This window comes from Siniperca chuatsi, linkage group LG17 (assembly GCF_020085105.1).
Source record: "Siniperca chuatsi isolate FFG_IHB_CAS linkage group LG17, ASM2008510v1, whole genome shotgun sequence".
In the NCBI taxonomy this organism is placed as follows: Eukaryota; Metazoa; Chordata; class Actinopteri; order Centrarchiformes; family Sinipercidae; genus Siniperca; species Siniperca chuatsi.
Window position 1 is genome coordinate 6,879,594 of NC_058058.1, and position 24,207 is coordinate 6,903,800.

Sequence of the window (24,207 nt, forward strand, 5' to 3'; positions counted from 1 at the left end):
GTCAATAAAATAGACCTTTTTCACGGCAGACATTTTGGCTTGTCATAGTAGGAAAAGGTGTTACTAATAACATAAATGATGGTCCCAACAAGCCATGGCAGTGTGACAGTGAGCCAGCATGAACAATACCAGGACCCTCAAACCAAAGCAAAATGGAATTCAGCCATTACAGAGCTAGGTCACAAAGTGCTTCACAACAGTAAAATTATTAAAAATACAACCATAAAAACAGTCAAAGAAACAACAATAAAACATAGGCAATCTCACCATAAGAAACAATAAAAGAATCAAAAGATCAAAATCAAAACATGAGCAACAACAGACCTTAAAAACACACAAGATTACAAATACTAGACAACACAAGGCGAGACAAAGGCCCGTAGTACGTAGGAGGAGGTGGTGTGTGGTAGATGTTTAACTTACATCACGTCGCAGCATTTGCTCACCCAGGTGTCTCTGGGTAGGAAAAGCCCAAAGAAAAGTTGTGCTTTCTCACGTAACGTCCATGAGAACAACAGCAATAGTAGTTCTGTCATTCTTTCCTTTATTGTTATCTTTAACTTAAACCATCTATCGTGTTGTTTTGCAAGAAAAGATGAGGAAAGAGACGATGAGACAAAAATGACCTACTGAGTTATTCACTCATCACCTGCAAAAAAAGTCCTTTTTGTTTTTTGATTACATCATTCAAAATAGAAAAATCATGACTTCTGTCTACAAAACAAGGAACTTAAATCTAAATCAATAATACAATAAGGCCAAACATGTATATGTGTACATGTTATTTTAATTTGGGAGTTACTTTAACTGTAGGCTGCACACAGTGGGGATCAGTGAAGTAAAGCAGCTACTGTATTTTGCCAACCATTTTGTGGTTTCTACTGTTCAGAACTTTGAATTAGCGAGACGACTTTAGGAGAAACTGTTGTGCAGTTGTGGTCAGGCACACAGATGATCAATTACTGTGCAGTGCTCACCGCAGCTTGGGCACAAAAGATGAGATATATATCGACGAAACAAAACGAGCAAAGACAAGTGAAAACTCTCACAGGACAATAATCATAATAACAGTCATATTGTACATATTCTTTATTATTTTCTTATAATATTGTTTAATATTATTTAATACTTGCTTTATCTTTCTTTATATTTGTACTATGCTTATTGTTTTGCACCAAAATATCAAAGCAAATTCCTTGTATGTGTAAACCTGCTTGGCAACGATTCTGATTCTGAGGACAAACAGCAGGCCTGGTAACTCGGGATAGATTCTGAGGAGGTCGCAGTGCAGATTTAAAGCTGCATCCTTTATTATTACACTGAAGGAGTTAAATTACATATTTTAGATGACAAAATTTTATAAAGACCACCAAGTGATCCTGGTTGAAAACACTGGAGTTAGTTGTGCTCCAACGTACGAAAATACCATCTCATGACCAAAGTTATAAAGCAGCTACAGTAGTTGTTGTTTATTTAGGGTTTACTTTAAGCCTCTACAGTATCAGAAAACCAGATGTTCCAGTATACAACAAGCAATAAGTCTGCCAATCACAAGTGATTTTCCTTTAAAAGTCTATTATTTCATCCAATGCATAAAAAGCTTCCTTGACTGAGGTGTTTAACACAATTTTTTCCTTTCATCCATTCTTTCAAAAGAAATTATTTTCAGAATAAACAATTCTGTTGTTTTTTAGTCAGCCAATTAGTTGATAAAATGTCAAAATAAAAGACAAACAGCTAAATAAATTAAATTATTAAAGTAATATCTGTTAATAGCATAGTAATAGCATAATTCGCAGCAATTTCTGTTTTTACACTTACACATACGGATTAAACAAACAAGATATAAATAGCGAGATTTAGAGGTGTTTCTAATCTAACTCTTGGCAAGAATGTGAATAATTATATTTCCCAAAATACCAAACGATTTCTTTAAAATGTTGGATTTCAAAAATGTAAACAAATAAACTTCTACATTTTTACATTTTAGGCAGTGTTTTAAAAACACTTCCAGTAATAACTAATATGCATTTTCAGTTGTCAGGTTTTATAAAGTTGCTTTAGATATGAGTAGGAAAAGTGAAGATGAGTCTGATGAGTGGTGAGAGTAGTGTGGCTATGATGGAATAAACTTTTGGGACACCAACATTTACTGTTAAAAAGTGTTTTAAGCCAGACTCTTCTGAATATGTGACCAAGTTGCCCATTCTTTCAATGGCATTCAGAACAGTAATCTCCCACTTAATAGTCTGTTCTAGTGTGTTGGCAAAACCAGGCACTGACTGCTATCATGTACAACAACTCACACAGGGACATGCTGTATACACTTTATACGCCCACACACACACACACACACAAGCTCTCACACTGCCTACACACCAAACTAAAAACTCAGTCTAAAAGTATAAATACCCCCGTCACTGTAAATTATTTTCATGAAGTCTGAAATCCTGAGAAAAGGAACACGTGCAGATATGTTGTCCAGCAGGTTCAGAGAGATGTGTGTGCATCTGGCTCAACTTCCTCTGAACGACACTTAAGAAAATACAATTCCTGAAAGGGAAAATTGGGCAACTTTCTTTCTTCTTACGTAACATCCTAAAGAACTAAGGAGCCTCACAACCATGTATGAGAGGGAGACAATGACATTTCTGCCATACCGTCTACAGTCGTATCTTTAGCACAAATCACTCATCATGCTGTCTGTCGAGAAAAAAAACCCCATAGCAAAACAAAAAAAGACATCAAACTGGTCTTTAGCAGTATTAAAGAAAAAGTCAGGACCCCCAATGACCAAAATAGGCATGACTTTATTTTTCCCCAAAAACTGCTGCATAACAAACTAAAATCAATATGAAAACACACAATACAAAATAAAAATAACACTTCAGCATTGCTCACAATGAGAACATCAGTTTGGATTTTAATTGTGGACCTACAGTGAGTAAAAAAATGTCTAGACGGGAATCTCGTCTCATTCACAAGGTTGCGTGTTGAGCTAGAAAAGCTCTGATTCTCTGCAGGAGCTCTTTCTTCACACTGTCTGGTACGAGTGCTGCATAGGAGAGAAAGTGTTGATACGTCAGAACATACACTGAGGGACTAGAAAAAGAGAAACACTTGCAAATTGTGATATAATCCAATGCAACAGTACAGTAATACGTACTATTATCGTGAAACTTGACACTGACACTGTTTGTGATGTTGTAATAATAATAATAATAAAACTTTATTTATATAGCACTTATCAAAACAAAGTACAAAGTGCTTCACAACAAGAGAAATAAAGTACCACAATAATAGACTGCATTATGTTTAAGGTGTTTTTGCTTATTCATATGTGTAACACCTTTCAGTATAATGCAGTACAAAACAACAGCACCACAAAGCACAGCCTCTAAATGTACCACAGAATTGAGTCACCACATAAACAACAAAAACATTTTACGTAACATAGTATCTTTTGTAAAAACACAGGTCAACAATTTGCCGTGTATGTTTACAGAGTTGAGAAGCATTTGTGTCAGTGAAGCTCTGACTGAAAGACATTGGCTTGGTGTGGAGGTAAGAGATTACTATTTTTGCATCTATTGTGTAATTGTTCATTTTTACTTACGCACATTTTTGACTGATTTTATTGAGTAAAAATCTTGTCCTATCTCCTGTTCAGAAACATGTCAGATGTAAACGTGGAGCCATTTGCAGTTTGCAGGCTGAGAAAAGACATTATTTATCTTTAAAAAAGCAATGGTTAAATAGAACTGTCAGTACTTTTTAACCTCTTAAAACCTCCAGTTTCCCCATATTTTTCTCCTTTTAGTAGCTTTAAGTTTAGAAAAATCATTCAAGTCTGTCTGTCTCATAGCATCTTATAAATGTTCTGCATTTACTTGTTCCAGCTTTGTTAAAGCGATATCATGTTTAAAATGGATGAAATGCTCAAAGCCAAGACTCCACGTTTCTTATGGATGCACCATTCATCAAATGGAAATATTGTACGTTTTTATGGTGACTATTGTATTTAGTACATGTTATTTTTGTTTTTAAATGTTTCATTTTGTATATAGTCTATGTTCAGAATGTATATAGTATTTTAGTGCTTTTACATTACTTATCACTTGAATTTCTCTGCGTGGGATCAATAAAGCATCTCATCGAATCTTATTCTAGATGTCTTGAGCATTATTTTATCCATATGTCAGCAAAATTTGGTATCTTTAGAACCTCTGGGGTCTCCACCAGATTTTAAAATAAAGCTCTGTGGGTTTAACCAAAGTTTGACTGTGCAGCGGTTGTTTTTACTGACTGACCCAAATTGTTTTGTTTTTTTTGTTTACTTGAGCAGATTTTATACACCCAACCTAATTAACACAAGCACAATAACAGCACATCTACTTGAGTATGATTATTATTTCTAAACTTCTTCCACCCCCTGCTGTACCTCTGCCTTTTGGTGTGACTTCTGTGACCAGGTCCTCCACTGTGACATGCTCCAGGCCCTTTTCTTTAATCACATCTGGACAAAACAGTTAATGACTTCAGAGATCCAGTTTCATGGAAGCACCGTTACACACACACACACACACACACACACACACACACACACACACACACACACACACAAATACAATACCTTTGCAGTGTGCTTTCAGCTGATCCTTCCATCCACACTCCACCAGCTTTGCCCTGAGCAATTCTTTCAACCTGCGGCCACACATTTAGTTGACATTATTTGAAACGTCTAAATAGCTACTGCTGTCTCGAAACCATTCATGACCAAGTCAGTGAAGAGAAAACCTTGCTTACCGCTCCCGTTCCCCCATTTCTATCAGCTTCTGGTTTATTGCGGCCCTCATCTGGGAGTCTTTGCTCATGATCTGTCTGAAATCAAACACAAACTGTAGTAATGTCGGTTTGGTTTCAACTATTTCAGTGGAATATACAAAAACGCTTTATTTTGTTAGCCATCAGGCAGACGTTACCGTTTGTCTCGACGGATCAGCTGGGGAACACACAGTCCCTTTACACAACCGTACCGTCTGAAACGTTAAAAGCTTTACAAAGGTTCCGCTTTGGCAGCGGTTAATCTGCCACAAACCGACTACGTCATTGCTAAAACCCTGGTCAGATAAGGCAGTTTATCTTTTTGCTAAGACAAATTGTCTTCTGTTTGTTAAGACGACTAAAAAAAAAAACGTTTATTAAGCCACACAAAACGTTTTGAGAGAAAATACAAGGACTCAACCTCCCATGAGCGCCCCGGCACGTCGTGTCCGCTGTAAAATGGCTCCGTGTGCGCCAGAACAGGAAACGTGTGTCCAACTCACTTCTTCAACATCATCATCTTGCTTCACATCAACTTGTGGATAAGACAGTCTTTTTTAAAAGACATGGCCGCGTCGAATTATTCATTGAAGGTCAACAGGGAGCTGTTGGACCCCAACTTCGAAAGTTACAGGTTATCTCTGGACGTCATACCAACGTACAACGTTGAGCTGGATGCAGGTGAGAGAAACTAACTTACAGTGCAGTTAGCAAGTGTGCTAGCTTAGCACTAATACCAGACTGAAAGCTCTGATATATCACTTCTGTCACAGCTGTAAGCAAACACAAGTAACAAGCTGAGTTAGTCGAATTTACAGGTTGCTAATAATTGAAAACGTCCTTTGGTTATGATATTGTTTGCACTGAAGCTGCTCTAGCTGTAAGTTAGCCCACAGACTCAAGGTCCTCCACTTATACTTGAGGGGGTTCAGAGGGTCCCTAAGAAAATGAGGAGCAGTTTAACATTGTTTTTATTCACTACAGATTATCAGAATAACAGTGACATTAGTGGTGCTAACAATATATACGTATCATACAAACATAATTTATGTAGCTGTCTACTGAAAGCAGTGTTAGTTAGTGAGGGATTTATCTTTGGCTTCACCACACAGCATTAAAAACAACACAAGATGAGACCATAAGTCCAGTTATGATATATAATTATAACACAGAGAGAGGCTGGTTGCAAGATTTAGTTTGTGAAAGAGGCACATGAAGGCTATGCATTCAATATTTGAATTGAATTTGGTAGGAAATAATGACTTGCTGTGCACAATAGTGGTGAATTTTACTTGTCTATAATGCCTCACCGAGAGTTATAAAGTGTCAATACACAAAACACACACAATAAAGGGAAAACGTTTAGTGAAAACATCTCAAATCAATGTTAGATGAAAGTAGAGAAGACATGAAAGTAGAGGTACAAGTAGACATGTAATCAGAAAGGAAGGGATGTGCTGGTATGTTTTCCATCCATTTTGGCCAGGAGTATGGCAAGAGTCCTAATACAATGTAGGTGCAAACAGGTTAGGCTTTTCTGACATACTTATCTCAAGGTAATTCAGTGGCTTTTAAAACCTTTTTTTTCTGTTGCTAATGTCACATATTAAGTGACATACAAAAATTTGCAAAAAAAAAAGCCAATCTCATAGTCTGCTTCCTGTTCATAAAAATTACTAATGGACTGACACTGAGATCAATCTGAGACAGATACTAATAGTATGTTGATATAGAGGTGTATCTCCTCATTGTGTAACAGTATTTAAAGTAATCTCACACGTACAGTACTTTTACAAAAGCTGATTGAAAATGAAATATGTAAACCTTTGGCTTTTTCATCTCTATTGCAGCTGTGGAGGAAGTTAAGTTGAAGGATACTCAGTACACCCTGGACCATATGCGTGCTTTTGGCATGTACAACTACCTCCACTTAGACCCTTGGTATGAAGACACTGTTTTGTTTGTGGACTGCAAAGGAAGGGTTCTCAGTCTCACCGTCACCCTGGTAAGCTTTAAAATCCTCCTGGTTTTTCTTGTAAGTACTTGTGCAATTTACATATTTGTGTTGCAGTAAAATGCTGGCCTGTTTGTATTTATCACTACTTAGTTGTCAACATGTCCCTCCATCACTAACCATCTTGTCTTGAATATGAAGAAGACTGAGGATATGTTGTTTGACCCTAGGGCAGTGGGTGGTTATCCACAATAAATCCATTACTCCGGTCTGCTCTTATAAGTACCTCAGGGTTCATATTGATAATACATTTAGCTGGAGGGCCCATGTTTATAGTCTCTGCTCTAGACTGCAACATCAGAGGTATTTTTTTACATAGACTTAGGGTCTAAGTTGAGCAGAAGTTCATGTTACTATTTTACCATGTAGTCTTAGAGAGTATTATAAGATATGGGATGACCGCCTGCTATGGTAACTTGTCTGTACATTTGAAATCACGAATTTCTTGTCTGGTACAGAGTGCAATTAAAATTAAGGGGGTTAAAAAATATTTTTCCCTCCAAACAATCTATGAACAATTTATTATCAGACAGGCGCAGAAAATAGTGTCTGATCCAACTCACATTCTCCACCCAGAGTTACAGCTCTTACCCTCTGGTAGGAGATTCAGGGTTCCCCAAAGCAGGCTGAACCATTATAAAAATTAAATCCTGCCTATGTTCATTAAGATTCTCAACACAAACAAGTAATGTAGGATGTTGGCCATGGTGGTTGTGCAATATGTCGCCGCCGTTGTCAGAATGTGTGTATGTGCAAACTGTTACATGGAAGCTATGTGTTGTTAAGATCTTGATGTTTTTTTTTACTATGCAGTATGCATGATTTTATCTTCTGTGGAACTGCAGGACGGAGTCCTACGGGACATTAAAGTATATCTTATCACTAATGTATATGAGGCAAATTCCTGTATATTTAATCTTTATGTCAAATGAAACGGTTGTGATTCTGATGTTGTGACAGAGGAATTGTTGGTGGGCTTTAATGCATCTGACACACCAGTAGATGGTGACCAAATACTTGTGTAATAGCAGCATCAGCCCACGATGCAATTCTGGCAGGTGATGTCAAGAGAACATATCAATGTGGCTCATTATAATTTCCCCGACTTGCTGTTCTTTTGCTTAAGATGCTAAATTAGTGGAAGTGAGATTCTCAGTTTTCAGGGAAAAACGCAACTTTTTATTCCAAGTTTTGGAGTCCTTGTATGTCTGTGGTGATTTACATAATTGACTCAAGGTACTGAATCAGGTTTGTTACCCAATACCAAGGTGGTGAGACAAGGAGCAAAATCAGCCCAATGACCTTTTCACCAGAGACTTCTTTTATGTCTAAGACATCATTGACCATGATTAGAGATAATTGGTGCTGCATCTGTGTTTTTTATGTCTAAACTGGCCTGAATGATGATCATCAGACTATAATCCAGTGAGACAGTATTTCTGGCTTTCAGTGGCATCATTAAATGACTCATTGTGAAAATGTGTTGTTCAAATTGTAATTACAATCATCACATGATAATTATTGTCCCTGGCAAGCCTTTTGCGCACATTTGCAGGGAAGGGTTGCTCGCCACATTGTACATAGGTGGTTCACACTCTGATCTGGGTGTTAACGGCACGGATGCTGGAGAAAATGATCTCAAAGGTGCACCATACATTAGGTAGCGATATGTCACGCTCCATGGCAACAACAGGGCCTGTTATTCCTGTTTTAAGTTTAAGGTATCTTCCTGTGGACTTTTTTAACAAGAAAAACATTATGGAAATTTTGTTTTCCTGTGGGTTTTCATATCAGATGTTTAAAGGCTGCATTTTCTTATGGGATTAGAGTGCCCCATTCAATATGAAAGCAGTGACCTTTCTCTTCTTCTGTTCAAAGCCCTCTCTTGTCTCAAGTGTCTCTATTTGAGTCTTTATGAGTCATGACTGGACTGCTTAAAGAATGTAATTTGAAAGAACATATATCATCCATTTTATAGTATTCGACAAAATATTTCCCTCAGTTTTAGTGTTTCAATGAACTAGAGACAAAATCCATTGTGTGCTATTTTGATGCTTTTCTCCACCACTAGTCCTGAAACAATTAGTCAATTTAATCTTTTAGTTGATGGACACAAAATTAAATGGCAACTGCTTTAGTAACAGGTTAATCTTTTGATATCTTTGGGTTTTGGACTGTTGGTCAGACAAAACAAGCAATTTGAAGACACCTTGGGCTTTTAAGAAATTGTAAATCCCCCCCCCACACACACACAGAGTTTTTTTTTTTAATTTCATGGACCAAATGAATAATCTTATTCGATTAATCAAGAAAACATTTGTTTGTTTCAAACCTATCCACCAACACATTCAAATGTACTCCCTGCAGATATGAATGAATCAAACATAGCTTAGCTTGATGTAGAAACAGTTATATTTGCCAAAATGAAGTGTCTTCGTATGGAGTCAGGCCACCACGAGCCTCCAGAACAGCTTCAGTGCTCCTCGCCAGGTCTGTGCAACTCTCTTGGAGGGATGAACACCATTTCTCCACAAGATATTCCCTCATTTTCAATCAAATACTGATTCCCTCAATCAGTATTTCTGATTCTGATTTATATACACTGCCTTTATTTAATCAGGTCATCTCATTGAGATCAAGATCTCTTTTGTAAGAGAGACCTGAGTACAGCAGATAGAAAGAAAAACAAACATATCCAGAAATAACTAAAGGACATATTGCATCAGAGACAGTCACAGACATCACTAAATAGATTTGAAGATGAAAGTTTTTATTATATAATTTGTTTTTATGGAGATGGTGGTGGAGAGCATTGTCTAACATGTTGATCCAAAATCTTCCAGGTGTGAAATTGGGTTGAGATCTGGTGACTGTAAAGGCCGTAGCATTTTATTCACGTCATTTTCAAACTCACCAAACCATTCAGTGAGCCGTGGTGCATGAAAGCATCTGCATTTGATATGTTTCTCCACTCTTTTACTCAGGTTTTTCCTTTAATTTGTCCCCCATCTGGATCTGTTGTGTTGTGAATCTAGGACACCGCCCTGGGGAAGCCGAGAGAGGTCTACCGTATAACCACTGACTCCAGCCAGTGTGAGGATCGTCTTTGTGCGTCCCTCAGCCTCACCTCAGCGACCTGGGCAGCTCTCTCTGACGGCGCCAGCCGACTGTACCTTCTCCGCAGCGGCAAGAGGGGAGACAGCTCCCATATGAAATGGGAAGTAAGTATAACAGCTGGGTTTACTCTTTCAAGTAAAACACATATACATTTTCAAACAATTTTGTGTGTTTTCCATAATTTAGATATCATTGATATATCAGTTGCAATGTAATCTAGCAGTCAATGTGAAGGTAAAAGAACAGTAACTAATCCATGACCTTTATCGACCTCTATTGGTGACTAAATGGAAGTGCAACAACAGTGATTAAATGTGCTACTTTGTACAGAAGTCTCTTGCACAGATCACATCCCTCTTATCTCTACGATTTTAGTCTACATTTAAAATTAGTCAAAATTGACACAAAGTATTTTAGCTATTTAGTAGCTAAGCAGAGATCCTGCACACTCTATGCTGAAGAGGAAATATGTCACCGTGTACTACTCTAATAACAATGCTGCTTTGTTTGCTTTTTTGGCTTGATTAATTCCTTTGTTACATAGTTACATTTTGTCTAAAAACTATTTAAAATACATCAGTGAGCCACACTGTTGCACTGGCTGACATGCTTATTCATTACGATGAACACAGGCATTGTCATAATATGAGTCCATCCCACCTACGTGGTGTATGTGCTGCTGCCATAAATACTGACCAAATGTGTTTCAGTCCACGGCTGAAAATAGTTTCCAGCAAATGCACTTTTTACTCCTGATTGAGTAGCGTCTGGTAAAAAACTACAGTGCCCATCTGTTTTAGGAAATTATTGAGTATTTAAAAAAACAAAAAGAAACTATATATTTGTTACCCCTTTTTAAAGATTCAAGTTAACCAGTGCGCTTGGGGCTGAGTGCCACTGACAGGCCAGGGAAGTCAGAAAGTATTGAGAGACAGACTAACACATTGTTGGTTTTAGTCTTGTAAGAAAAATACAGAATATTGCCAGCCCTGCCTTAGTCTTTAACCTGGCATGTACTGTAGATTCCTATCCTGCAAGAATAAATAGTAGTTGACGTACTGTAAAATGTATGCAAAATTTAAAGGATTGTATGTACAACGTATTTGAAGGTAGACATATTTAAAGGTATCAGAATTAATCAAACCAAGCAACCAAGAGTCATGTTTCGAAATTAGGTAGTGTATAGCCTATAAACGTGCTCTTGCATTATGAAATTCCCTATTATTCAGCATAGAAACTTGTCAAAAGAAGCATTTTTGAACTATAATTCAAATCAAGCTTTAGAACCAGTTTCTGTGTTTGGCTTGTAGTAGTGAGGGATGAAGTCTTTGATTAGATGAGTTTTTGTGCACTTTATCCTGTTAACAGGTGTGCAGTTGGGATTGGCTATAAATGAGAGTTCACTCTCTGAACAAGCACACTTGATGCAATTCTGAAAGCAAAGTTCAAGAGTGGAATTTGTAATGAAGTTTAAGTCCTCGAGTCGGTAACTTCCAATGTTCTAATTTTAAGTTAAGCACTCAGCACTCATTGCATCTGGTTTATGTGTGTGTGTGTTTTAAAGCTACCACTAATAAACTGACCCATTAACCAAATACATTTATGCATTCACATTAAAGTCAGGCTTCTCAACATCACATCACCTTCTTCAACCAGACAACTGTAGACACTGATTTAGAAATACTAGTTTGAATTAGCATTTTATTGAAGAAATATAGACAAATATCTCCTTTCTAAAGTGCAGTATAGACCATTTAAAGCATTTGATGCTGACAGTTAATGCTGTGGCCTTCATTAAAGCATCTTTTACAGCTACATTAGCATCCAAACAGCCCTTATAACCATTAACCTTTTATCTTCTCTAACCGTAAAAAGGATAATGCAAGGATAAATCCTAATTTTTTTATTACTGAATTAAGGCCTTTTCTAAGTTTTATATTTGGATGCATAAGACATCTCCTCTAAGCTCCTCACAAATTAAAAATGTTACATTTGGGTGAGTTAGTAATAAGGGGGTAATAGAGAGCGGTCCTTATTACTAACTAAAGGCAGACCCATAAATACTAAAGTCGTTTCGCCGCAGAGCGATAATGTAAAGCATTAGATTAGAGATGATCTTCAGCATGTGCATCATATGAATACTGAATAGTTATCTTTTGATTTGATTTCAGATTGTTGGGGAAACATTTTTATATGCGTAACTGTAGCTTTATTTAGTTTTTTTAAAAGAGGAACCTCTAACCATAATGTTTGTCTAACCAAAACTTGTGTAACCAAGTTTGACACCCACTGTTGAAGAGTCCCTTTAAAAAGACACTGGACACCTCTCTGCTTATTTACTTTAAGTACAGTAGCTTCAATTTTGGATGTCTGCTAAATGCAAAATCTCTTTCTACATTTTGGCAACATCTTTGCTCCTAAGCACTAATTTCTGTTGCATTCTTGTGTCTTTGATATTCTCTTAGTTAGGAACCTTATTCTCAAATGTGGAAAATTGTCTTCACCACACAGCATAAATGAAAAAGATAATTGAAGATATAAAGAACAAAACATCAACAAACATGACTTTAAAACACATAGATGCAGATGAGAAAGTCATTAGATACATACAGAGATATGAAATTTTGTTAGAGATAGGGGCATAAGGAGGCTATGCATTCGGTATTTGGCAGGAATGACTTGCTGGACACATTTTTGGTGGCTCTTACTTGTCGAAAGTAGGAGTTCAAAATCATTTACAATCTGAAGAGCTTGTTTCTTTGTATTTTAAAGATATTTCTTGCTCAGTTGCATCTGGGCCTTTGCTTTAATTTTGCTAGCTGTATTTACTATTCTCTGTGAGAATAGTAAATACAGTTTGAGTTTCTATAGGTAGTGCTCTATCTCCGACAGGTTAGCCACGCAGGGTCCCTTAAGAAACTGTTAAGCAGAGGTGGCCACTAAGATCCTGACACATCTCATCTCTTGATCAAATTAGCTAGACAAATTTATATTACAAATCACCGCACTCAATTTGCTGTGTGAAATAGCACCACTGCCCTTTTTCCTGAAGATCAATGTTTTATTCATAAAAGTCTATTAAATTTGTATCATGTTATGGAAGTGGCTTTATTTTAGGCAAGATGGCCCACTACTGCTATAAAACACTACTGGAAACCCTGGTATGGTGGTCAGCTATCATTGCTAATGCTAAATAGCCAGTTTTTCTTCTATTAATTCCAAATAAAGCAAAGCTGCTGCTTCTGGTTAAAGTAAAGTAAAACAGGTTATCAAGGTTTAGGAGATGCAAACATAAGCGTAGGGCTGCAGCTAATGATTATTTTCATTATTTACTAATATGTCCAATTATGACATGATGAACTGTGAATGCTTTAAAATGTCAGGAAATAGTGTCCAGGGTGTGTCAAGGGTGACATTCTGTTTTGACCAACATGTATGAAAAATTGAAGATTTATTATATTAACAGTAATGCCAGCTAACAGTAAATGTATCCTGTTAAAATTATTGTACATGTTGATTCTGTGCCTGTAGCCACTGTTCAGTGAAGACATGGGGGAGCCTTTCACCATCCTCCACAGCATCTCGCATGTCCAGGCTGGAGTCCACACCATGGAGGTCCTGCTGCTCCGCATCCAGAAAGACCTGCAGGAAACCAAAGGAAGTGGATACTCAGTGTCTCTTGAGTGGATCACAGTCGCCAACACTACAGGACATGGTGGGTGGTGCACTGACCTATCATAATTTTGGTAATTGAGCATGAAATAAGATAAGTCAAGCATGTCATACATAACTAGGTCTGAATTAAGATCAAAATTTTAAACCTGTTATTTCATTTTCATTTTTACAGTATTCATACCCAGTAGACGACATAAATCCTTGTTAATTAAACCATACTATGAAGTTAGCAATTATCTGCCATTAATGGGGTTTAATTATTATGTCCCAGATGAGATTAGTTTACTCCGAAGCAAACATTGGCAAGAAGGATTTTCATTAAAGTTCTTGGCACTTGCTGAGAAAGAAAGACACCTTGACTAATGATTCCGAGATTAGAAAGACAGAAAAACAGAAGCAGCCTTTGGAGAGTCCCTTCCTCATTTAGTTGGATTTAAAGATGCAGCCCTTTGATATCTGCGAGCTGTAGAATAATCTTTTGTTGTTTGTTTAGTGACTCAATGTTTGACTAAATCTATATTTTGTTAATGATAATCAGCTATGCCTGCACTTCACTTTTAATCTAGTTTTACCATTTTATCAATCAGCAGGGTTTGAAAATCACTGTAGAGGAGAATATTGAGTCTCCAAAATAAATTTTGGCAAACAATATGTTTGAATGCAGGGTATTCTCAGTATGCCTATGTAGAGTATTCTTAAGACTTTTTAATCAATATTTGCAAACATGTATTTGTATAAACATACGTAGTGGTACGTGGTAGTCGGTATAACCATTATCACTGTATCCTTTGGTTTCCACATGCAGGTCAGGAGAAGAAGTATGAGGTGAAGAAGAGGAGGGTCCTCAGGGGGAAGTCTGTGCCTCACTACGCAGCGGTGGAACCGCAGGGGAAGGGGCTGATGGTGGCCTCGGAGAAACCGTTTGTCTTCACACATGTGGATGGTCGTCCTGTGGAGCAGCCCGACCCAGAGCCCATGGAGGTGGAGAAGACAGGTGGGTCAGAGATGCTGCTGACAAATCACTACCTATTTTCCATGTTAGAAATCAAAGTGGAAGGTAAACTGCCGTAAACCACCATCATCTGTAACCAGCTGTCTGTCTCAAGCTAAGTAATTTTAAAGCTGCTGTAATTCTTTTTTGGCATTTGGGGTGAGAGGATCTTCACAACAATATGAAAACACACGGCCCTGACATATTATCACTATATAAAGTATACCGGTACAGTTGCCTATTTACTATTTACACATTCAGCAGACAGTGAGCAATATTATCATTCATCTTGAGTCCATTAATTACTCTCCTTGTAGTTCTATTTTGGTCTCCACCAACTCCTTGGAAAAATATCTGGATCTATTGCTGCTAAATGCTCCACTTCCTTCCCAAGCTAGTTGCTAACTTTATCTGTGTAGCGTTTGGTGCTGGATAAGTAGTGTACATACATCAGAGGGTTTTTGCTGAAAACAGCTGCCTGCGGTTTCTGGAAACATTAACTAGAAGGGCACTTGGAGAGCGCAGACCTCCGCCAAGGCCAATAGTCCAGTCTTCTATGATATGCAAATCTTCAAGCGCAACCACTAATATGTGGTCGTGGGGTTTGGGGGTCTTCCCCCAAGAATATTGGATGTTATTTGACTAAAAACTATGAATTTTCACAGAATTTTAGACAATTATTATAACAACATTTAATTTTAAAAACACACAGGTTGTATTCACATTACACTCTGACATTAGCAAGAAAAAAAGTGAAGTGATATGCTCATTGACGAAGTAAGCACGATGTCCTGAAGTAATCCTTCATATTTTTGTGAGTGATTGCACTGTGTACCATAAAAGAATAATAATCCCAAAATAACATTGGTTAAACAAGGCTTATAGTAAAGGGATTTAAACTACAGTTTGCTTATCCTCCCAAAAAGAATAAATTCAGAACAGGATTAGAATTGATTTATATTTTAAACATAACTACATATTGTTTCTAGAGCAGCAACAGTAAAGTTCACAACAGCAAAGTCCTAATAATATCTCACTGGAAACAAATCTAAAATGTCAGTGAAATAAATAATATTCCTGACATCAAAATACTGAGTGAAGTTTAGAAAGAATGAAGAACTCAGACATCAGTCAGTATCAGTCGTTCCTCCTGTACTCTGTCCTCCTCCCCCTGCTGCTGCTGTGGGTAAGTTACTGCTGGTAGAGGGAGGAGGGGCTGGTTTGTCTCAGCCAGCGGCTAAGTTTCCAAGAATTTGCCAAATGAAACTAAGATAAACAGTTAGGCTACATACAGACAGCTTTCATTTTAGCTTGTTCATAACAATTCACTATTAACTTGACAAGCACAACAACAACAACAACTGCGGACAAAGCAGGTAGAAATATCGCTTTTCTACTTTATCTGCTTGCAGAATATGCAGGCAATAAAAACACAACAATGAGCTAAATGAGGCCAAAAAGTTTCATAGAGCTGCAGGGTTTAGTGATAATTCTCTGTGGTCGTCACTATGAGCGACCCCTTTCACATTACACTTGTTCATTTGAGCCATTGTTATTATAAAAACACTGATGAGTAGGTTATTATTATAAACATAACAGCATAGAACTAATGCTGATATTTAATTTTAAAGAGGAAAAAATATGCCCTAAACCATGGGTAGGGTGTGGCATAAAAACTTCAATTCCATGAAGTAGATGGTTAGAAATAAAAACCTTTTAATAAATATGACCTACTACATCATGAAAATACACCAACAAGTATCAGCGCACTTCCCTACCTCAGGGTGTCTTGACACATAATGTGTTAGATTTTGAGAAAACACTAAAAGAGGTTTTGACATGGTTTGACATTGATCATATTTATAGCGAGAAAATGCCATCTTTCTTTCGTTATTTTTTCTCGTTAAGATCACAGTCTGTAAAACTGTTGAAACAAACTGAAATACAAACATCATCTGGGCTCTGAGCTACTGTCCTGCCTCTCTTCAAGAAAGATGTGACATCACCACACCACTCATTTCTTGGCACTTCTGTGATATTTCCGGTTAAGATTCATCATGCATTTGCATTTGCTTGTTTTCATTCAAGCGACGTTCACTTCCTCCGCTCATTACCTTTTAAGAGGCACAAACTGACTAGCTGGGTTGTAGTCATAGAAACGCCTGAGCGGGCAGCAGAATATTCCCAATCAGACGGGGGTCTCTGTGAGATCTGGTAATCTGTGTTTGTGTACATAGGTACGTTTCCAGCCCATTTAGTAATGCTCGTACAGATGTTGTGTGTCTGTGACACAACCACAGCATAATCTTTCCTCCCTCATCAGCAGTGGTGGATTAAAGTGTCTGTTTAGTTTAGTCAGTGAAAGAGTGAGAATTGGGGCTCTGTTTAGACCTGCAATTGATAAATATTATTCATTAATGTATTTGTTATATAGTTGATTAATCAATTAACTGTTTTGTTTAAAAATGTCAAATAATGATAAATGCCTTTTACTCGATGTGATGTCTTCAAATTGCTCTTTGACCCACAGTCAAAAACCCAAAGGTGTGAATAGTAGCACATTCTCACATTTTATAGACTGGAACAAACACATATTTGGCATGTATACTTATTGAATGACTGTTGAACAATTATCAAATTGCCTGTAATCTAATCAATTCTAATCAATTAAAGGAAAAGTTGAACATCTTGGGAAATACGCTTATTCGCTTTCTTGCCGAGAGTTAGATGTGAAGATTGATACCACTCTAATGTCTGTACTATAAATATCAAGGTAAAGTCGGGAGAGGGTTAGCTTAGCTTAGCATGAAGACTTGAAACAGTAGTTAACAGCTAGCCTGGCTCTATCCAAAGGTAAAAGAATCATCCTACCAATACCTCTAAAGCTCACTGATTAACACGTTATATCTTGTTTGTTTAATGCATCTAAAAAACAAGTCACTGCACATGACCAAGAAATAGTCGGGTACATAATGCAGAGTTTTTGTACGGATTAAGTAAACTAGATATAACTTGTTAATTAGTGAGATTTAGAGGTGCTGGTAGGCGGAGCTAACCGGCTACTAGCTGTAGCTTCATATTTAACGTACAGACATGAGAGTGGTATGAATGTTCTCATTGAACTCTCTGCAAAAACACAATAAGCGAGTTCCCCAAAATGTTGAATTATTCCTTTAATTGACTAAATCTTTCAGAAGTAATTATGATTTGTTTCAAAGGTAGATTCTTGACTTGGCTTTACTTTTGTATTTCATCTGCACTAACTCTATTAGTCAGCACCAGAACTTTTCTTAAATTCACAAAACATTCTGTGTCTGAACTGAACATTCATATCCAACTGGTTTTTATTCCCTTTCCCGCTTTTAAACTTGGTTATACTCACAACCTCTTAACAAGCAGACAAACAGCCACCCTCTTTTTCAAGAGATATGAAAAACCTCGGGTGACTAGACAGGGCAAAGTGTGCGTGTGTTGATGGTGCAGAAGAAGAATAATGGCAGCTTTTTAGCCAATCCTTTTATCAGCGCTCTGCCTTTCTCCTTTTGAAGAGGAAGACGTGGATTAGATGTCAAGAGAGGAGGCATCTTCAAACATGCTTATAAGTGTTGAGAGAGGAAAGGCAGAAAAGGCAGGAGAGATTAAGGTGACTTAATGGTGCGCTGATAGAGAAGAGGTGCAGATATGTATATAGTATATACTGTATAGATAGAGAAAGCAGAATGGTTGGAAAAGTCTCTGAAATATGATTTAGATCATCACAAGACACCAAAAACGCTTCACTCCTCTATAAATAAATAAATGTCATGACATTTTCAGGTCAGTATGCTGTGTCTGATGAGAAAAACATTTGCGAGGCTGAACATTTGTACATTTTTTCTCTAATTTTCTTTGCTTAAGTAAATATTGGATCATTTTTTATCTCTTTGAGCCTCAAAACAGTTATTTAAATGAAACAATTTCAGGAGATAAGTGGGAAAGTCAGTCTTTGGTGGAACTGCTAACAACTCAGACATTTGAAACATATGACAAGAAGCCCCAACTAGAGACTGTTTTTTTTTTGTAAGGGATCACAAGCAAAAAAAAAAGCTGGAAACCGCTGGTTTGATGTTCTTGACAATGGATTGTATTTTATAAGCTTAACATATGTTTTTATGTTAAATCTTAATCTGTAAAGTGACTATTAACTAAAGCTGTCCAATAAATGTAGTGCAGTAAGATGGACAATATTTCCCTCTGAAATGTAGAGGAGTTGAAGTATAAAGTAGCATCAAATGGAAATACTCAAGTAAGTGCAAGTACCTCAAATACTTGGGTAAATGTGCTTTACTTTCCACCACTGATAACAATATTAGTATTATACTATTTAATTTGACCACTCACAGTGATGCTTACTAATTCAGAAGAGTGTGCAGGAATTGAATATAATCTGCCTCTCTGATATCTCCTGTCTGGCAGTTTAGGGATCTTAAACTTAAAATCCCCCAGGTCTTCCTTGTAGCTGGTGCTAACCATATGTTATTTAGAAAATACTAAGCAATATTTTGGAATTAAGTTTGAATTCTGTTTTCCAGCTGGTGAAATGAGGTGGACTGTTGAGTGATGGGGTCACTGTATTCTGCTCCTTTTGTAAATGCCTGGCAGCTACATTACAGGAAGGAGGAAACCTTACACCTGAGGCAAGGGCTCAGAAAAAAGTAAAAACTGTAGCCTGAAAGAAAATAATGTATGAATCTCCTTTCTGATCAGCAACGGATGAAAAGGACTCTATCTTGAAAATGTGATTCAAGCACAAGACTGCAAAATTGTTTCCAATCAGATATGTGATGGGATTGTTTGCTTCATTTATGATTATGTACTTGGCAGCCAAAGTCATTTTATCAAGCATCTGTGGACTGTTAAAGAGAAGTTAAAGAAGGACACAAGACCTACTGTTCATACATTTTCCAACAAGGCTTTTAGCAAACACGGTCTGCTGACTTCCGGGTATACATCTGTTCTTACCATCTCCAGCAATATTTAGAAGCCAGCTTTCTTTGTGACGGCTCATTTTGTGTTTCATCATACCACACAATATAGGTGTTGTCATTGACTACAAAAAAATGATTTGATTGCGCATCACAGAGTGCTAACAGGCCAGTTGAGGTGCTGAGTCAGAGGCAACAGACAGTTGGCTTCTTAACAATGTGGGCAATGGTGAGAACAGATTTGTTTCTTGTTAAGAAGGAGCGGAAATGAGGCTGTTATGTTTGTGAAAAGGGTCTATAAAGGAAGTAGTTGAGTGCCTCTGTAACATATTAGACTGTAGTTAATACTTTAGCTATTACTTACACAACTAGAAAGCTCAAACTCAGAGAGAACATACCTTCTCCAATGCTGCAAAACCCTTTTAAATTTTTGTTATTTGAATAATAGAAAATTAAGTTTTTAAATCTGCATCTAGATCTGAATTGAAACACACATAGTAGTGATTTTTTTATTCAAGAGCAGCAGCTCATGAAAAAAAGCCTTATTTACCATAGCAATATTGAGAAATCCTTTAAAAAAAAAAAGAATCATGAATCAGCACCTGGCTTGGATGCACACCAAAAACAGCTAACGTGTTCCTTGGCCGCTGGCCTAACATTGCACTAAATTTGACTGAGATCTGTTTACAGGTCTCGGAGATGTCATTCTCACCAGCAGATAAACAGGACTAAAATCTCTCAAATCCATCCTTAGCAGAGCTAATAAATGACAGCAACTTGGTGTTACTGGTTTGCATATACTGTAAATATTTAGCTTTTAAAGGCCCTGAAAACCTATTTTCTCAATTAGCTTTTTCCTATTTAGTGATAGGGCCCTACATGAACACAATGTTTTGGGCAAAGTTAAAACAATTTTGGTTCTTTCACAGGAGAAATGTTCTATATTTATGTTTTTGTCTGTGCTCTTCTTACTGGTTTGAAGTGGACATTGTGTAGTTCTGTGCACCAATCAGGGTTTAATCAAAATCTGACAACAGTTGTTCAGACAGAACACAAAGCAAATTTTATAGGCATGATTGCATACAAAGTCAATGGAAATTTGATTCATAAATGTAAAACAAGAGGGAAAAGGTGAGAGGCTAAATAACAGAAAGAACCAGAGTCTCTGGTGAGTTCTTAGTTCAGTCAGAGGTTGACACACAGACACAGTTATTGTGTCCTTTGCTAGTGGGCTTACAGCTAACGTCTGTACAGTTGGTACATTGGCTGTTTGGGAGCAAATAATAAACAGTCCAGCGGTCAAATTTGCGTGAATGACGGAATGTAGAAATTTGCTTCGCTTTCTGTCTGAGCAAAGCTTCATGGGGTTGTTTTCTTATGTTGACCGGCCACTGTCAAGCAAATCCATGGCCTCCATGAGCTCTTTCCCACTCAAAATTTATAAAAGTTTTCCTCAGATTAAAAACCATGCTAGTATTTTAAATGATCCGGACGTTGGTCTAGTACCCTCAGGTCCATATTACAGTGTGAATTTTAACCATTCATTGGAAATTCTCTAGTATTTAATATTCAGTATACATAATTGAGACCTAAGATTGTCACTTAAATCTAGAGTGATTTTAAATCATTCCTTTTTCTAGAGGCTCGACAAATTTAAACCTTCAATGGAAAACATTGATTTGAACCATACTATACAGCTAAAACATTGTGCTATTTTGATAGTTTGGTCCAAACAAATAAATATGCTAAATTGATTTTTGTTATTTTAATTTGTACTTTCTCATACATTTCGACATTTGATGTTTTCACTTTAATTAAAGACTGCTTTGAGTATAGTAAAACTCAATCTGAAAATAAATCAATAAAAGAATGATTGCTTTAATATGTAAATTATTACAAGTAGCACAACAAAAGTTTAGGGTATTACAGGACATTTCTGCACACACAAATTGTGCAGCAGAATTGTCTTAATAGCTTCACTGCTAGGTCCTCATAGTCCCCCCTTGTGGTTTGATAATTCATTTATTTTAATAGTCTCCCATCTGCAGTGTCACTGAATATTCAACAGTAATTCCCTTCCATTCCTGCACTGTATCAGATGATTTATGCATGAATCTGTAACAGCTGTCACAGGACTGTCATTAACCTTAGCACCATACATTTCTCTGCTATTTGAATTCAGATCCCATTTACTTCTGGCAACAGACAGTGGAGGACATCACAGTGTGTGTGCGCATGCCTGAGGGTATCACCAAAGAGGAGGTGCTGTTCAAGCTGACAGCAGACAACATCAGCATTGGATTTCAGGGTTTCCCTCCTTTACTGGAAGGCCAGCTGTACGCACCTGTAGACCCCGAGGCTAGCGCCTGGATCATCAAAAATGACAAAAGGTTTGCATCCTGGAATGTGCAAAGTTGTTGTTTCTGAGTTGTTCTTTGATTTCAGTATTTTCAGGAGCAGAAACAGTACATTACAGCAGTATTTCAGTTTTTTAAATATTGTTTCTGAATGAGGTAAACAGGGAGCCACAAACCATCAAGTTATCTCCAGTCTTGTTTATTCTCCTGTATGTTCACTTTCTTTCACAACCTCATATAAAAACCATAGATCTTACATACTGTGTAAAGCCTGCACCCCATGAATCTCAAAGGAGATAATTGTTTCACATCTGTATATATAGAAAATGGAATATTGACTGGGTGCAGTATTCATGCACCATTCCAGGGATTTAAGAGACCTGAGACATGCTTGGATCTTGAGTGATTAGTTACCATCATAATATATTGGAAATGTATTAGAAATTAATTAAATTATTTATAGTTTTTGATCTTTTTGGAATGCTCTAGAAAGTACAAGGGAGTAGCTTTTCTTTAGTCCCATTAATCCATAATAGCACATTTTCTGTACTCGTACATTCACTTATTTCACCTATTGTGGTATTAGCTATAGTGGAAAATATTCTTCATCTATTAAGCAATATGGCGAAGTATACAGTCAAGAAATTCAGGTCTTGAAAAGGTGTCAAAAGTATGAAATGGAAAATGTTTTGTTTCTTCATTGCCCAGAAAAAATATTTAGCTTCCTTTCAGGGGTTAATATTTTAATGATTTTTTTTTATTTGTTTGTTTTTTTGCAACACTGAATCACAAGGTCTGTGGCTAGAATTTGTTTTGACACTGAGCAACAGAACCCTTATGTAAATTGCCATCTTATTATGTGTCCCTGTGACCCTGGTTGTAGTGTCCTCGTAAGTTCTCTCAAGGCAAATTGGTCCCATGTGGTGAGCCAGACCCAGAGCGATTCAAGCCTTATACATTAAATTGACAGTCACTTTGCCTGGAAAAGGGAGACTGGGACAAACTCCTGTAGCCAGGCTTGGGAGTGGAGCTTTCAGGCAAACGTCAGACAACTTGAGAAGGGAAGGCAGGGCCTCGCTCAGGCTGTTTTCAGCTGGGCAGTACAACTGCTGACCTTGACTGAAGGCACAACTTTAAGAAACTTCTGAAACCGACTGAAACATGCCCTCTGTAGAGGAGGCAGAGTCAGAAGACTTATGGTGCAATCAGAAGAGATTTCACTTGCCGTGGTGTGGCCAAAAGCAGGCTGGACAGGAAATAGCAAGAGTCAGGTTGTAAACATAAATTATTTATGGGCGCTAGCATGGCTAGCGTCTTAACAGCAACAGTCTACAAAGCTGTAAATTGTACAGCTTCTTATCAAATGTCATTAAATAGTAACTTAACACACCCTAATAATCTTGGTTTTGCTCCACTCCACACCACCAGGACCCCATGACATCACTTTTGAGTTAGACTTACTTACTTTTGGCTAGCATTAGAGATGCTAGGTGTGGTCAGAGGTGAAAGCATGCTTGAACCAGAGAGGTCGGTGGGGCACTGCTTTTCAGAATGGTTTTCAATCTCTTTAACCTCTATTATTGACCTGGCACTCACTTTAACCAAGCTGAATTCCTCCTTCTCTGCTGCTTGTATTATTTTGCCATGCAATTTAAAAAAAACAAAACAAACAAAAAAAAAAAAAAAAGAATACAAACGATCATTATTTCCTGGATGAGAGGTCACTCCCAACCCCACTATCAAACTGGATGGAAATTGGAGAGCCTCGCAATTTTGCGTGTCAAAGTTCAATCAGAATGAACTCTACACTCTGGAGTCAATTCAGGACTGGAAGTGAATATGTCTCACGCCATTCCTCATAGAAAGGACTGGTCAGACCATTCCTTTAGGGTCTTGCCCACCTCCCTGGCAGTGCCTGTGGACTGGCAGATAAAGTGGTGGTACACGTTTTTTATAAAGTCACCACCAGATTCAGGTGGAGATGCTGTCCTGGTTGTGGAACAGTGAACTTTTTCTACTTTTTAAATTACATCCACTGTGAGTCAGTGTTGCAAAACAATAAAACATAAAAAAGGTCAAGGGGGTTGAATTCTTTTCACAAGCATCGGATCTATTAATCCAGTAGTCAATATGAGTTGAGTCATATCCCCCACTTTAAGGCCTTTCATCTGTCTCTGTCAGCTCTCCGTCTCTGCTTCCTGTTTCTTCAATATGAGTCCTTCAATCCATTCAGTGTAAAAACATGTTACATAGCCTGTTTGTTAG

At 37.4% G+C, this 24,207-nt stretch overlaps 2 protein-coding genes across 5 annotated transcripts in view; one reads left to right on the forward strand and one right to left on the reverse strand.

Annotated features, from left to right (window-relative positions):
* Positions 1–2,790: 2,790 nt before the first annotated feature.
* Positions 2,791–5,108, reverse strand: LOC122864356 (transcription and mRNA export factor ENY2-2-like). Of its 3 annotated transcripts, none has more exons than XM_044171654.1 (5): positions 4,983–5,108; positions 4,807–4,881; positions 4,634–4,704; positions 4,442–4,516; positions 2,791–3,055 (listed from the first exon to the last, which is right to left on the reverse strand). In XM_044171654.1, exons 2-5 carry the CDS (start codon positions 4,872–4,874, stop codon positions 2,979–2,981), a joined length of 291 nt encoding a protein of 96 aa, XP_044027589.1. In that variant the 5' UTR covers positions 4,875–4,881; positions 4,983–5,108; the 3' UTR covers positions 2,791–2,978. The 3 variants fall into 3 exon arrangements, with proteins under 3 accessions (XP_044027589.1, XP_044027590.1, XP_044027591.1); XM_044171655.1 differs by having other exon boundaries at positions 4,807–4,877; positions 4,983–5,060; XM_044171656.1 differs by having other exon boundaries at positions 4,807–4,898; positions 4,983–5,045.
* Positions 5,109–5,245: 137 nt separating this feature from the next.
* Positions 5,246–24,207, forward strand: part of nudcd1 (NudC domain containing 1) — a 36,011-nt gene continuing 17,049 nt past the window's right edge. For both annotated transcript variants that reach the window (XR_006375197.1, XM_044171653.1), the window contains exons 1-6: positions 5,246–5,505; positions 6,675–6,829; positions 9,874–10,059; positions 13,487–13,670; positions 14,436–14,624; positions 21,768–21,975. Coding sequence is in view for 1 of the 2 variants with exons in the window: in XM_044171653.1 (XP_044027588.1) it covers positions 5,391–5,505; positions 6,675–6,829; positions 9,874–10,059; positions 13,487–13,670; positions 14,436–14,624; positions 21,768–21,975 (1,037 nt within the window). In the remaining variant the exon portion in view is untranslated. The remainder of the gene's footprint in view (positions 5,506–6,674; positions 6,830–9,873; positions 10,060–13,486; positions 13,671–14,435; positions 14,625–21,767; positions 21,976–24,207) is intronic.

Excerpts from the sequence above, each read along its gene's own strand:
- LOC122864356 (XM_044171654.1), bottom strand. The coding sequence starts at position 4,874 with ATGAGCAAAGACTCCCAGATGAGGGCCGCAATAAACCAGAAGCTGATA. Across the intron at positions 4,705-4,806 it reads GAAATGGGGGAACGGGAGCG|GTTGAAAGAATTGCTCAGGG; the intron begins GTAAGCAAGGTT and ends GTGTGGCCGCAG. Across the intron at positions 3,056-4,441 it reads AGTCACACCAAAAGGCAGAG|CACTCGTACCAGACAGTGTG; the intron begins GTACAGCAGGGG and ends TCTCCTATGCAG.